The sequence below is a fragment of the Callithrix jacchus genome, chromosome 6 (assembly GCF_049354715.1).
Source record: "Callithrix jacchus isolate 240 chromosome 6, calJac240_pri, whole genome shotgun sequence".
NCBI classification, from domain to species: Eukaryota; Metazoa; Chordata; class Mammalia; order Primates; family Cebidae; genus Callithrix; species Callithrix jacchus.
Genome location: NC_133507.1, coordinates 159,761,939 through 159,778,147, shown reverse-complemented (window position 1 = coordinate 159,778,147; position 16,209 = coordinate 159,761,939). Strand labels below are relative to the sequence as shown.

Below are 16,209 nucleotides of genomic sequence, written 5' to 3'. Positions count from 1 at the left end.
GCCATCAGTGACACTGCCTTCTAGGTTCTGCACTTCAGGCACGTGGCTCCTAGCAGTCCCAGGGAAAACCTTCCCCACAATAGAACTGGAACATGTGAGATGTCCCTGGATACAAGGGACCAAGCTCAGGCTGCCCCAAGACACACTGGGACTGTCCTACCAACCACTCTCTCCTCAGGGTGCCCTGGGCCCAGGGACAATCCTGACATCCATCCAGGCCACAGCACCGAGCTGCACACAGCCCCTCAGTCATTCCCAGGTCTTGTGCAGCACAACAACTTCAGCCAAGTGGACTGACAGCTCCTCCCTGTACCCTTCTGCCTCCACGCCCACCCCTACCTTCAGTGATGGCAGACCCCAGTTCTATTCTCAGCCACTCCACATAATAAACAAAAACTCCCAAATTAAAGGTGGCCTAATGAGGCAGGCGGTTCCCTTGGAAGTTTTGAGTTGGAAGCCAGACAAATCCACCCAGTCACATGAGGCCAGCAACATCCATGAAAAAAGATAAACCGTCCCTGTGAGCCACAAAAAGACCCTTGCTAAGGTCCCCTCAGCCATGCCCCATCCAATCAGGGAGAAGAGAATGAAGGCTCAGGCTATGCCAGATTCCCTCAAGGGACTGGAAAGAGAACAGTGGGGTGGCTGAGGAGTCCCGGGCAGCTACGAAAGGAGGTGGCTTCCGCCACAGGCAGTGACAGGGACATGACTCTGGCAAGGGGTCTGGGCAGGCTGGAATGTGCCACGTGGCTTCCGCAAGCTTCCCACAGACCCAGCACCATGCCTGCATACCTGAGCAGCACCCAAAGTGGACATCTGAACAGAACTTCTGGCTGAGGCTGTCCCCACAAAGGCTGCTCTCAGATCTCCTCTCTGGCATGTGCTGTTAAGTCAAACAAGGACAGTGCACATTCCCTGCACACCTCAGGTCCTCCTCCAGCCGGAACTTCTAGTGCGGAGTGAGGTGAAACCCTTGGCTGAAGGTACCCTCACACCTTCACTGGTAAGGACTGGGTCTCCTCCGGCGAACGTTCCAGTGCTGAATGAGGAAGTCTGTGGTAGAAGGCCTTTTCCTATATCTGCATTCACGAGGTCTTTCTTGGGTGTGAGTTAGCCAAGGGAGGGCGAGAGGCTGGACCTGCAACTTAAAGCTCTTCCAAACAGGCTGTACTGAACGGCGTTTGTGCAGCACAAGCCTGGGGTTTGGCAGGAGCTTCCCCCCACGCACTGCACTCCAAGCAACGTTCTGGCCGATGCACATTTCAGGGCCAAATCATCAGGCTTTTTGAAAATTCCATTCCATTCCCTCCTGCCAAAACTCCCAAGTTAAAGGTGGTTAGGGTTAGGGTATGGTTCCCCGTTGAGGATCCTGCTGTGAGACGAATCAGAGCTCCATTCATTTATGTCATTTATGTCACTTGCTACTTTTAGGATCCTCTTTGTCCTTGACCTCTGAGAGTTTGAGTAGTGTAGACCTCGGGGTAGTCTCATTTGGGTGGGATCTGTTTGGTGTTCTCAGAATTTCCCGTGCCTGGATGTGTAAGTCCTTCTCAAGCTTTGGGAGGTCCTGCTGTTCTTTCTGTGGATCTGCTTTCCACCCGCTGCCCGTGCTCAGCTCTCTCCTGGACACCCACGATTCTCAGACTTGCTCTTCTGAGGTAATTTTCTGTCTCTTGTAGGCGATCGTCATTCCTTCTCGTTCTTTTTTCTCCTCTGTGTATTTTCAAAGAGACACCTTCAAGCTCACTGATTCTTTCCTCTGCTTGGTCCATTCTGCTGATCAGAGCCTCTAATGAGTTCATCAGTTCAGCAAATGTACTTTTCTGTTCCAAGATTTCTGTTTATTATTTCCATCTTTGTTAAATTCCTCTGATAAATGTCAGAAGTGATTTTCTGTGTTATCTTGGTGATCCCTGAGTTTCTGTAAAACAGCTATTTTTGAATTCAAGGTCAGAGAGCTCACAAACTCTCTTCTCATTAGGGCGACTACATTTTTGCTTTGTCCCTTTCTAAGAGGTCACAGTTCCCTGCTTCCTGTCGTTTCTTGTGGGTATACATCTGTCCTTGCATTAAAGGATTACTTATTACAGTTTTCTCTGTCGGGCTTGTTTTGGTTTTTATTGGATATTTTTGCTTAATAAGTCTTTACCACTTTGCCCCCTTTTCAGCTCCACATGGCATGTCAAGCCCAGGCTCACCTCGACTCCAGTATATGATTTGAGCTTTGTCTGTCCTGAACCAGGAAGGTCCCAGAAGGATTATCCCAGCAGTGTGAGAAGGCTGGTGAGGGGTTTGTGCCCAAGGGACCTGTGAAACATACCTCCTCCAGCTCGCTGCTGAACAGCCACTCTGATTTGGCGTCTCCTGTAGCTGTTACAGAGCAGTCTCTCCGGGGATGGGGATGGTAGCTCCCCTCCCCCATTTGTCACTGCCTGTTCTCAGAGATTTCTCCCTTCAGGCAGTCATGCTGCTGCCTGTGGGTCAATGCAAAGACGGGTCTCCTGCCAGGGAATCTAGCATGGTGGGAAAGCTGGTTGGCCACCTCAGTCTCACTCTTCCCAGTGTAAAAACCGTGAGTCACTGAGACGGTTTGGCTCTGTGTCCTCATCCAAATCTCATCTTGAATTGTAATCCCCATAACCCCCAGGTGTCGAGGGAGGTACCTGGTGGAAGGTGATCGGATCGTGGGGGTGGTTTCCCCATGCTGTTCTAGTGATAGTGAGTTCTCACAAGATCTGATGGTTTTACAAGTGTTTGACAGTTCCTCCACACACACACACACACACACACACTCTCTCTCTCTCTCTCTCTCTCTCTCTCTCTCTCTCTCGTGAAGGTGCCTGCTTCCCCTTCCACCATGATTCTAAGTTTCCTGAGGCCTCCCCAACCATGCAGAACTGTGAGTCAATTAAAACTCTTCTTTATAAATTACCCAGTCTCGGGCAGTTTTTCATAGCAGTGCACTAATACAGCCGGGGGAAGATTCTCCACTCACTTGTTGCTGGGGAGAATGTGGGGAAGCAGCATCATGGATGTAGAAAGTCTGGTTTTCCCACTATCTGCCTGGAGTTTCTTCACTTCTCTGCGGCCCCAGCATCTGTCTCATTCTCTTGAGTTCTGGGTTGCTGCTGGCGAAAATCTCACACTGTATATTTGCTTTTGGTTTTCTGTTGGGGGAGTGAAGCCAGCTTGATTCTATATCACCATTTTAAAGCTGAATATCCTCCAGGGCTAACTAAGAGCAGACCTTGGGCGGAACACTTTCTGTGCATTTGTAAGGACTTTCTACAGTGAACTCTCTGATGCTGAATGAACTTGGCGATATGGCTACAGGTTTTCCAACCGTTACTGCATTAATGAGGCCTTTCTGTTGTGAATCTTCTGGCACCGACAAAAGGTGAATCCTTTGCTGAATGCTTTCCCCCATCAGCTGCACTGGCAAGGCTCAGCACCACAGTGGATTTCCTGGTATTCAATGAAGCTGGAGTTGTAGCTAAGAAACTTCCCACATTCACTGCACTTACGAGACCTTTCTCCAGCACTGGGTTCCACATCCCCGGGTTCTCTGGTGCTGAACTGGGTTCCACGTCCCCGGGTTCTCTGCTGTGCACTTGCTGCTCATGCCCCCCTCACATGCCACATTTTGCAGGTGAAAGGTTCCCCTAACTTCGGTGCCCCCGTGTGGCTCCCCACACTGTGACGGCCTGCTGCTGAAGAGGCCAGTGCTGGGGCCCATCCTTGCTTCACACTAAGGGTTTCCCTGATGGGTGGACTCCTCAGCTTTCCACGAGGTCCTGCCCTCAGCCCTGCTGCAGGGTTTCTCTCTGCAGTGCTGATTCTGGGCTGGTTTAAATAGAAGCCAAAGCCTCTCCCACATGCCTCTCATGGGCATGGTTTCTGCCAGGGGCATGCTCTCTGGCACTCAATCAGGGCCAAAATGCCTTTCAAGGCTGGACATTTTCTCTTGGTCTCTCCTTATGGAAGATGATTATTCAGCTTTTGCTCACACACACTTCCCATCAGTCCTCCTCCCAACCTCCATTCTCCTAATAGGGTACTATCATAGCATGGTTACCGTGCAGTGCTTATTATTTTAGGGCTATATAAATACTAGTCACAACTGAATTATATAGCAGTATTTCTGTGGTAACTTTTTCTTTCCTATCCAACTTGTTCTCCTTGGAGTTATGTCCCTTGGTTTTCCAGGTACTTGTCAATAATTCATTCTCAGCTCCTATGCAAATCCTCAATGTGTTCAGAGGCAACAGGTGTTCTGTTAAGCCATCTTCTCTGGAGCCAGCACCAAACCGAGCCTGCCTGCCCTCCATGCTGAGAGCACGTCTGCCATCCTGGAACCTCCTTTTGCTATGCTCTGAGGAGTCACCTTGCGCTTTGCACTGGATGCCATTGCCCTTATGCCAGCCCTTCTTCTTTTGGAGTACATCCTCTAGTCCCTTTTTTTTTTCTTTTTTTTGAGACAATCTTGCTCTATCTCCAGGCTGGAGTGCAGTGGCGCAATCTTGGCTCACTGTAACCTCCACCTTTGGATTCAAGCAATTCTCCTGCCTCACCCTCCTGAGTAGCTGCAACTACAGGTGCATGCCACCATGCCCGGCTAATTTATGTATTTTTAGTAGAAACAGTTTCACTATGTTGGCCAGGGTGGTTTTGATCTCTTGACCTCATGATCTGCCTGCCTCAGCTTCCCAAAGTGCTGGGATAGCAGGCGTGAGCCACCGTGCCCCGCCTCTACTCCCTTTATTTAAAAGGGTGTGTAGAGGTGGGGTGCGTTGGCTCACGCCTGCAATCCCAGCCTTTTGGAGTCCAAGATAGGCAGATGGCTTGAGCCCAGGAGTTCAATACCAGCCTGGCCAACATGGGAAAACCTTGTCTTGACAAGAAATCAGCCAGGCATGGTGGCACATGCCTGTGGTCCTAACTACTTGGGAAGCTCAGGCAGGAGGATCACTGAGCCTGGGAAGTCAAGGCTGCTGTGAGCAGTGTTCATGCCACTGCACTCCAGCCTAGGTAACAGAGTGAGACCCTGTCTCAAAAAAATAATAAAAATAAATAAAAGAGTGTGTGGAATGTACATTTTTAAAGAGCCTACAAGTCTTTCGGCATGACTTTTAATCTGGAAATAATCTTCCTTCAGAATCTGAGAAGGCCCATCCATATTCCCTCAGTTTCCTATGTGGCATCTGAGGACTGCAAAGCTCTTCTGATTCCTGATACTCTATGTGTACTGTCTGTTCCTCCAGCACTGCCCTGGTGTTCTGAAACCTCACTCATGTGCCTGGATGTGACACTGATGTGCACTGGAAGACGCCAGGTGCTTTCTTCTTCCACTGTGTCAGCACTAGGTTAGCGGAGCCCTTGTAATCTAGAAACTTACAGCCTTCATTCTCAGAAGGCTTTTATTCACTGGGATCCACTGAAGGACGTGTGAGAGCATTTCTTGGGTCATGTTATGTATGAGTAACTTTAGGTCTTTCCTTTTAGGCTGGTGAGATTCCTCAAATAAGCCTCTTTCTGCTTACTTACAAGAGGATACGACAGAGCTGAAGACTTCAGACACTGAAGGTTGAGAGCGGCACACCTCCTGTGGCCTGTCACTCCTCTGGTTTGAGGTAGGCACAGTTGCCCAACTGTGTGGAATGGGGAGTCTAACAGCTCCTCAAACAGGCCTCTGCTCCTGGTTTCACCTTATCTCACAACTACTTCCAGAAGAACCTACAACTGGCAATTCCAGAGCCTCTGGGAGCTCTGCAATACAACTCAAACGCTCAGATGTTCCCATTTCTTTCTTACAATGTAGATTTCTCAGGTGTTTCTAAGTCAGCTACCATTTACCTAATTTCTGGAGAGCTTTCCAATTTTGTTGTGATTTTTAATCATCTTAGGAGATTTATGCTTTAAAAAAAAAAAAATTCCCTGTCATTTCCATGGGATTTCAATGGTAAACAGCCACATCTAGCTGCAGAGGCTGAGGAATGAAGCCTTTATTCTGGGAATCCAAGTACTGAGTCGTATCACCACAGACAGAAACAGTGGATGGCGATGGGAACTAGCAATCTCTGCCACATAAATCCAGCTAGTTTTGAGGCAGAGAGACTGAGGCTGCTGAAGAGAAAAGCCTTCTTTGCAGGAGGGCGGGAGAGGTGGCAGAGGTTCCAGGACAAGCAATGAAGAGGCAGAACACGCCAGGAGTCGCTGACAGATGAATGCACGTCTTTATTTAGTCCATTCATTCCAGGTTCATCCCGAATTTTCACATCTCACCCTCCCACTGTCAAAACAGGTCCCATGTAAGAGGGGGCCAAAAACAACAGGCTTGCCCACAGTCTCCATCACTTCCCATCCCACAGAACACTAGGGGAACAATGGCACCTTGCTTGAAATCCACAGGTTTCAAACACTTTTAGGGGCACAACTCTCTTCAAACTGGAAACCACAAGCCACTGAGTAAAACAGTCAGGGAGTTTCAACCTGGGCAGCATTTGGGGTACGTCCCTGGAGCCCCAAGTTCCCTTAGAGCAGTTAAAAACTCCTGCTTCAGAGTCCTTCTTTCTACCTTATCACTTGAAACTTTCCATAGAAAGAAAAAAGAACTCCCTTCTTGAAATGTGCACACCGATTTCATATGACCAACACTTCCACCTGTTGAAATAAACAGTCCACAAAATTAAGGCATTTTGGGGGAATTAGAGGGAAATAAAGCATTTATTAAAGTTACAAGAGCATATCAAAAATGTCCATTATGCTTTTGAAAGCTCTTAACTAGGCACAAGGGCAGAAACAGTCAAGGTCCCAGCCACTGCAGGCAAACACATCCATGACCAAAGCAGAAAGGGAGACAGAGGGCCGGTGGCAAGCATTCTCTTCAGCAGGTCCCCAGGCACCAGGCCCCCCTGCAAGTCATGCCTCGCATGCCCAACAGCAAAGAGAAGCAGTGGGAGCTGTGCAGACACCGCAGGGCAGGGCACTGCCAGCTCAATTACAGCAGCAACTGCACACATGAGACGGCTTGTTCATAAACGCCATTCTCAAACTGGTTTTATGGACATCCATGTGCTACCAAGTATATCTAAGAGACCCTGAAATCAGAGACTCGCCTGCATTCCAGGCACTGAGCAATCACATGTCAAGGCAACAGAAGCCCCTTCTGCCCAATTCACTTCTCCATCCCACTGTCTGCTGAGCATTTATAGTATTTATTCCACACGTCACCGTGCACTTCAAAATCTAAACATTCCTCTCTGTGGATTCTCCTAGGACATGAATCCCACCAACTTGCATCATGGAACCACCTAAACTATTTCATTCTACACTGAGAGATTCGGGTTTGGAGGGGACGAAGGAAGTGAGGCCTAAGTGAGAAAGGAGGTCATGTGGCCCAAACAGGTACTTCCAGGATAGTGATCCGAGCTGGCGGAGGTCCTGGAGGCCAGGCCTGCCTGCTGAGTGCAGATGGCCAGGTGAGGAGGCAGAAGCTGCAGCCCCAGAGCCAGAAGACCCACACTAGTGTCATCACCAACATACAGGGGGCCACAGGCTCCCAGGGCCCAGGTTAAGGGGGACAGTCCTCACCGAAGGCCACACCAACTTCCTGTGAGTATGTCTCACGGATCAAGGGGTAGCCAGAGGCCCATCCCCAAAGGTGTTTGCACTTCCTAAAACCGCACGCAGTGATCTCCCCACTTTCCTTGGACCATGAGGCAGTGGGAATGCTGCAGTGCTCTTTGCCAGTATACGGGCTGTTTAAGAACCCAAGAGGAATTTCTCACCAATATGTAAACATACACCACAGCTGGACTCCAATTCCCTGACTTCGGGGTTTCAGAGACAGGCGAACTGAAGATGAAATTCTGGGGCTAACAAACGGCAGCCAATGTTTCGTTTTGCAACCAAGAGCATTTCAAAAGCAAAAATATAGCCCTCCACTTTCACCTTCATTACATAAACGAACATTTTACCATCCAAATCAGGACAAAAATAACCTCAGAATAAAAGACAATCCTTCAAGTTGAATAAACGTGACTTCATCAATTATTTACCATGCTGTTTTCATACGCCTCACCTGCATAGAGCGCTCTGTCCCCATGCTACGCTGCGGGCCACAAGGACTCTGGTCCATCGGGGCCCATGGTCCAGCTGAGATCTCCCGGGTCACAGGCTCCTCCAGCCATCACCTCAAATGCTTTTGCACTGAGAACAGGGACAAGTCACCACGACAGCAGTTTCCACGCACATGGGGACTGTGTGTGTAACATAGGTGCTTTCCCAAGTGACCCCACAAAACCCCGCCGGGAAGGCACAGCAGGAAACCCTGTCCCTGTCTAAAGTAGAGCCACCACTGTGAACAGGGACTTGGCCAAGGCCACACGGAGGGCAGCACGGGCCAAGCGTCTCCCGCAAGCAGACTCTCCCTTGCCTCAGTCCTATGTCTGCTGAATCTTCCTCTCTCTTTCTCTTTCTCTCAAGAACGTTTAATTTGAAGAATCAATTCATAGAAAAAGAAAAAAGAAAACTTATTTAAACAATTGTCCTTTCTCTTTAACATTACCTATTTAACAAGTACATTTTAATTAAACTTCCAAATGTCAAAAGAAAACACCAAAAAAAAGCATTGTTGCCTTAAACACTTTTCTGGAACAAGGCAGAATATAAATTAAATAAATAAATAAATAACATGAGTGATACAAAGAGTCACAGAATGTGGGTAATATTGATGGGTTTATCTAAAACTCCTCACCCAGGACTCTAAAGCTGAATTCTCAGAGGTATCAATGTTGCCCCCCCGCCACACCCCGGCCCAGCCCAGACCAGCACATCTGTTGACAGCAGCCAAGTCCCAGGGCCCAGGACTCTGTTCAACAGCCAGCAGCTGCCCTGGCAGTGGTGACAGGACAGTCAGACACTCCCCGGACGCAGCCAGGGGCAACCTTCAGGCTCCTTCCTGCCAGCCCACTGAGCCCTTCTCCTGGGGAGGACTCTGAGCCAGCCAGGCAGCAGCCTCACTGAGGACCACATTTCCTGTGTCGCAAGACTTAGGCGCCCCAGGGCTTAGGAAGGTGATTTTATAAAGTGCTCAGGTGGAGAATGCAGCTCTTTCCTGTCCTTGCCAACAGAGGAAAAAGGGAGCTTTAGTGAAGGGAGTATCACTAAAATCCAGGAGGAATTCCCTCAGCTACCACACTGTTTTCAGATTCATGTTTGGCAGCTATGAAACAAGACAGCAAACTTCCAAGTTGTTTGGATTCTGAAAAACTCCGCAAAGGCTGGCTTGAACAAAGAGGAAGTTGAGTATGTTCTCCGCAAATGCAAAGCTGAGACCCTTGACACCGGCAGGCCAGCCAGGGCAGGCCACAGGCAAGGAACACGAGAGGCCCCTCCTCCAGTTCCTTCTCTTTCCAGACACATCATTCCCTGGCCAGGTCTGGGTGAGGCTCCTCTGCAAGGATCCATTCAGTCCATTCCTTCTAGAGACCAAAGGCAGTGGCCTGGTCCTTCAGAAGCAAGCCCTGTGCTGTGCAAAGGAGCGTGATGCGCACACTACCACACGTAGGTCCTCGCCTCCGTGCAGCCTGAAGGTCACACCAGCGCACTCATACATGGGACTTCCATGAGGCAGCATTCCCAGGTGCTGCTTCCTAAAAGGTCCAAGAACTGAGCCACCTTCTACATCAGAAGGATGAGGCCTCCCCAGGCCTCTGCAGAAAGCACTCAGTAGGGCAGACGCAGAGCATGTCACGTCTACAATATGGCTCACCTTGAGAAAAGCCACCCTCCTCTCCTACCCTGATCCCAAAGTGTGGCAGGTAGAAGAGACTCATGAGGTGGGAGGGGCTAAACAGTAAGCCCAGAAAGATCCCAGAGTTCAGGGAGCTAAGCAGCCTCCTTGAAAGCCCCTCTCAGCACTACCAGGGTGATGAGCCACTGCCTATGACCTCCAGTGACAAGGTCCAGTCCGCTTTAGTGGCTCCAACTTCCATATCATCATTCCTTAACTCCCTATAGCTCCTGCCCTAGCCCCTAGCCCCAGTCCTAGTCCCACTTTGGGTGCCACAAAGAACACACCTACCCCCTCTTCCGGGCTGAAGCCCCGGCAGCACCCGGCTCCAGCTGTCCTGGCCCTCCCCAGCCGCTCACCGCCTGCGGTTCCTCTCCTCTCTTGGGAAGGCCCTCCTGACTTCAGCAGGACCCAGTCCCAAGCTCCCCTTAGAACAGCACACAGCCCACATTTGCACAGCCATCACAGCTTCTCACAGTGTTACCTCAGCTGAGGAAACACCTCCAGGATTGCATTTCCCCTCTCACTCACCCAAGGACTATTCTTCCCTTGGGGACTCCATCTGCACGCAATCGGGTCAGCTGAGGTGACCCACACAGAGCCCATTTGTGACACGGGGTGGGGGGTATAGAACTCCATCCTCGGGCTGTAGAACGCAATAATGGCCAGGCACTGCCTGCCTGCTAAGACACACAGTGATGCTAATTAGTAAAACATTATCATTGTTCAATTTTTACAAATTGGATTTCTCTTATTATAGAAAATCTAAACAGACTTGAAATCTGCTCCTTCCTAAATATGTCCGAAGTCCAGAATCACCATGGATCCATACAATGGTCCTCACGGGCTCCAAATGACAAAATGTGATTCATGGGAAATAGCAGCAACATGGGAGAGCTCTGAGGCCACAGTCACCTGCCCACTTGCCAGTGACCCTCACACCTGGCTGCACAGCCCTGGGTAAGGGGAAGCCCCACCCGCACAGGCAAAGCTATCAGCAATGATAACCCAGGTCATCTCTCTCCCCGCCACCATTCCCAGCAGGCCGGGAAAGACTTCTGACCTCACTGCTATCCCCTTGCGTAGATTCTAGAAGCAGCTATTGAGACAAAAAAGAGCCATCAACCAACTGTCAGATGTTCTGTCCACTGGACACCATGCACCTGGAGGCTAGAACCATCCAGAGGACCCACTGCCTTTTTCATTTTCTGGTGTGTGTAGGGGACAGAAGACAGTGCCGTGGGCATTTTCCTCGCCTGTTAGAACTGGCAGTGAATGCTGTTGGAACAGTCCTTGGTCCCAAGGAAGGCAGTCATTTCCTGGGCAGTTTGGTGTGGGCCTCCTAAAATCAATCACTGGAAGCTCCCTAAGGTGAAGTGGCAGAAAAATCATGACACTTGATGAGAGGTACAGCAGGTAACACCGCAGGTGCTGTGCAGCCAGAAAACCACCCCTGAAGAAGACAATCACTACGACACCCGACCAGAGAGAGAAGACTGAAGTGCAAGGAAGGGGTGTGTGGACCAGTAGTGCATGTTACCCCAGGAGCAGGGAAAACAAACTAGCAAGTTCATGAACTGCATTTCTGTCCTCTGTTTTGCTTACAAAACTCCCTTTTCACTTAGATACGAGGCTTTAATCAAACAATCAAATTGAGAAGTAGAAAAATAAATAGAAGCACAGTTCCAGAAGTGCTAGGAGTCTTCCCTCCAGGGAAATTACTACACCTCCAACCTCAGCCCCTACGTGTACATATTCCATGGCCCGCTACATTAATATGCAACTGAAAATCCAAAATAGAGAACTTGGGAAAAACAAAAATAACTTTTGTATGAGCCTCTGGGCTGACGACGACCCAAGGACTGTTCAGAGGCCCAGGCACCTGAGGAGGAATGACAGTCCACGAGGACATCTTCTGCAGCAACAGCCACCGGGGTACCGCCGGCAGCACAGCACGCAGGACTCAGTGTCCACCTTCCCTGCATATCACCTTCTCCCTCGCTGGAATCAACCGCTGCACTGAGATCTACTCATGAAGTAGAAACTTCTTTAGGGGATCTGGTAGAGGCAGTGAAGGAATCAGATGAAGCCGGTATTTGCCAAGAGTTCTTCTCACAGACACACGGCACAAACTCAGCAGTGTTCTGGGAACACCTGGAGGTCACGGGAAGAAAGGGAGGGACAGAGGAAGGTTAATTCTAGCCTAGCTCTAGTGAGCAAAGGCAGCTGGGACTGGCAGCCAGAACTGCACAAATGCTCACTACCAACTTCAAAATGCTCAGTGAGACACAAAGTGATGGCTTTTCCTGATGGATGAAGAGAGGAGGCCCCAGGGAGGAAGGTCTCATCTGCTCCTTCTGCTGCAGGAAGGAGCGAAACCCTTACAGCCTCATTAACCCAGGCGTCTGCTCCCTGGGTCGCAACTTGACCATGTTTAACGCACTAGACAAAGAAATCAGAGTGGACCACTGAAGGTCCTGGCAGGTGCAAGCCACTGGCACCTAGCCTCTGTCAGCCTCTTCTCTTGGTCAAACCCTGAAGCTCCACAAAAACCTAAGGAACACAGGCGGAGCAGTGCCCACGGGGCACAGGCTGACGACTTTGCTCCCAATGAAAAGAGCGAAGCCAAGTTCTGCCTCAGTTATGGAGGAAGCTGATGAGTGGAACAGTCATGAAAGCAAGCTGCTTTTTCTATCAGTATGGTTCCCAGCTGACCGTCAACTGTTTGCAGGAAGGCTACACAGGAGCATGCTTTAATGAACTGGTTTAGGGAAATCGAGCAACAAAGACACAACAAATTTAGTCCTTTAAGAAGCAGGGGAAAGGAAGAGGTTATTAACTTGGATGTCTCGGGACCCAGTCTGGGAGCGGTGGGAGAGGGAGACATGTGGGCAGAAGGTCAAAGAGGACACATGAGGTCAGTGCCTGAATCCCAGTGAGAGCCTCAGATGACAAGACCAAGCCACGGATCAATTCCAATCTCTCATGCTATTGATGCATTAATCGTTAAAAAAATCCTTCTTCATAAAACCTGATTGTAACAAAACTGAGGTTTATCACACAATCCAAAATATCGATACTTGAGTGGAACTGAAGAAAGGAAAGTGAGGAACCCTAGAAAACCGCTTACAATTTGTTTTAAGGGCTCATTTAAAAACCAGGCATAAAAGAAGTCACTGTCTGTAAGAATCTGGGGCCAGAAAGCAGAGCAAAAGGATAAAGAGAATATAATTCTAGGCCAGGGCAGTGGCTCGTGCCTGTAATTCTAGCACTTTGGGAGACCGAGGCAGGCAGATCACTTGAGCCTAGGATTTCAACAAAAGCCTGGGCAACATATCAAAACCTCATCTCTACAAAAAATACAAAAATTAGTGTGCGCCTATAGTCCCAGCTACTTGGCAGGCTGAAGTGGAAGGATCACACAAGCCCCAGGAGGATATGGCTACAGTGAGCCATGACTGCACCACTGTACTCCGGCCTGGGTGACAGAGCGAGACCCTGTCTCAAAAAAGGAAAGAGAGAGAGAGAACATAATTCTAGGAGTTCTGACAACACATGTACTTTTAGAGACCTCCTGATACCGATTCTTGGTATCCAGGAATTTAAAAAGAGAAGACCAATCTGAATAACCGTCTGGAAAACTGTAAGTGCTAACTGGAAGATTTTGGCCAAGTGCTCAGAAGATTTTTTGTTTTTTGTTTATTGCTACATGATTCATTTAATCCACCCAGCCCACAAGTCAGAGCTGAACTCGGGCCACTTACTTCTGGCCTCTTTAAAGATCTGCAAGGCCTCGGGGTCCACCTTTCTTCTTCCTCTTGACTCTGGACCCAATGACTCCCACTTCACCAGATTCAGGTTGGCTCCAAACTCCACCAGCAGGCTCACGAAGGCTGCCTCACAGCCATGACGCAGGACTGCATCCATGACGCACCCAGGAGAGCCCCTGTAGAACCCCTGCGTGTTGACAGGACCGTTGCAATTGAAGTCGGGGTTCGCTCCAGCCAGAAGGAGCAGCCGGAAGCACTGGAGGTTGTGGTAGGCTGCACTGATGTACAAGGGGCAGACCACCAAAGAGGTGAGCCGCCGGGAGAATCGGGGCTGGACATCAGGAGTCAGGTGGTGATTGACATCAACATCGGCCCCATACCTGCAGGGAAGAAAGGGAAGTCAGACTGTGCAGGGGACCGACCACAGCCCACAGATCCCACACCAGGGGCTACAGGAGACTTCACAGATCAGATTGATCCGGTGACACCAGGTGCTACAGGAGACTTCACAGATCAGATTGATCCGGTGACACCAGGTGCTACAGGAGACTCCACAGATTAGATAGATTGATTACATCCAGCAAGATAAGGTAGCTGGAAAGAACTTGGAATCCCTGCACATACAATAATTCCTAAGGGAAGTCTCCTTCAAACCTTTAAAGGTCCAATAATCCCAAGGCTATTTAAACTATTTCGGAGCAAAGAAAAAGAAGAGAAACTTCCAAATTCATCTGATGAAATTGGCACAATACCCCCAAAACCCGACAAAGGCCAAAGCATAGGAAAAACTACCAACTAATTTCATTTGAGTATCAATTTTAAATCTTCCATGAAATATTAGCCAAAGAGAATCCTAACGCATACTAAGAAAGCAATATTCCATGACCTCATAGGAGTTATCCCAAGAACGCACACAGGGAGCTCCAATACTATAAACACTATGAATACAATCAAATGTAAAACGAGGCTAAGGGGAAATTCCTCTGATTATCTCTGCAGATGCAAAATTTTAAAAAAAAAGAGGGCATATGACAAAACTTAAGAGCTGTGCATGTTCAAAAATGCTCAATAAAACAGAGAGTGATGGCTTTTCCTTAACATGATAATACATATTTCCTCAGGCCGTAAGTCAGTATATCATTTAACAGGGAAAGGCTAGAAGCACTCCTGCCAAAGCTGGATAGAGACAGACTGCTGCTTTCCAGCCTCCTAATGAACACAGTGTTAAAGGTACCCCATGCAGTTAGTCAAGAGAAACAATTAAATGCATAAGAGTGGAAAATAAGAGGTAAAAAATGTCCTATTTTCAGAGGATATGATATGTCTGAAAAGCCCTAATATGGAAAAACTAATAAGCAATGAGATAACTTACTGAAGTAACAGGCTGTAAAACCAAGAGCCTTCACATAAAAAGAAAACTCCATTTATGACAGCAAAATAAAGTTTACAATGACCTATCTAAGCATAAACTTCACAACAAATGTCCGGAATTTGCATAAGGCAAATACAAACTATTACCGAATGTGAACAAAGGTAGACCTAAGAGAAAGGAAGGACACGGCCCAGTGTTGGGTAAGACTCCACACTGTTAACATAATGCCCCTAAATTTATTTCATAAATCGAAGTATCATTACTAAAATAAGTTGATTACAAACATAAATAAATAAAAACAGCATCCCTGGAGCTGCATTAGTTGATTTATAAAGTTCATCTGTAAGATCAAACAAGATGAAAAAGTCAAGCAATAATGTAGGGTGGGACGTAGCCACACCGTAAGTGAAATTTACTATGAAGGCTAAAAATAAAACTGTGGTATTGGTATGCGAACAAAACTGACAGAATAATGGAACTTTACAGAAAATCTTGAAATGGGCCAAACTGCATATAGAAATTTCATATATAAATAAAGGAGGCATCTCAAATAAGGGAGGGAGGTGGATATCTTAATAAGTGTTTTTTGGGATAACTGGACATCCATATGGAAGAAGGTAAAAGTAAATCCACTCACCATAACATATACTGGAATACATTCCAAATGAATCAGAATTTAAAATGTGAATATGAAACCATGCAAAAACTAGAAAAAAACCTCTAAGTAAAATTCTGCCTAATTCTGACACAAAATCCACATAGAATGTGTTTTTAACATAAAAAATTTGAAAAGAAAAACTTTTGCATGGCATAAGCATGACATAACAATATAACAAAGTAAAACAATCAATGAAAAATTGGGGAAAAATGTTACAAAGGGTTAATATCCCTAACATATAAAGACCTTCTAAAAGAAAAAGACCAATAGCCCTGTAGAAAAATTAGAGAGATGGGGACAGGCACAGTAGCTCATGCCTATAATCCCAGCACTTTGGGAGGCCAAGGCAGGCAGATCACCTGAGGTCAAGAGTTTGAAACTAGCCTGGTCAACAAAGCAAAACCCTGTCGCTACTAAAAATACAAATGTTAGCCAGGCGTGGTGTCATGCACCTGTGATCCCAGCTACTCAGGAGGCTGCAGCAAGAGAATTGCTTCAACTTGGGAGGCAGAGGTTGCAGTGAGCAGAGATGGTGCCACTGCACTCCAGCCTAGGCAACAGATTGAGACTCCATCTCAAAAAAAAGAAAAAGAAAAGGTAGAGAGATGGACAGCTA

The 16,209-nt window shown here is 48.0% G+C and overlaps 1 protein-coding gene across 3 annotated transcripts in view; it reads right to left on the bottom strand.

The window, feature by feature from the left end:
- ASB1 (ankyrin repeat and SOCS box containing 1) overlaps positions 1-16,209 on the bottom strand; it is a 127,821-nt gene that overhangs the window by 96,909 nt on the left and 14,703 nt on the right. For 2 of the 3 annotated variants that reach the window (XR_013519177.1, XR_013519178.1), the window contains exons 4-5: positions 13,558-13,943; positions 11,676-11,947 (exon numbers count right to left, since the gene is read on the bottom strand). Coding sequence is in view for 1 of the 3 variants with exons in the window: in XM_002749961.6 (XP_002750007.1) it covers positions 11,820-11,947; positions 13,558-13,943 (514 nt within the window). In the remaining 2 variants the exon portion in view is untranslated. Of the gene's footprint in view, positions 1-6,210; positions 11,948-13,557; positions 13,944-16,209 lie in introns of those variants that run through there. The other variant, XM_002749961.6, reaches the window with a different exon arrangement.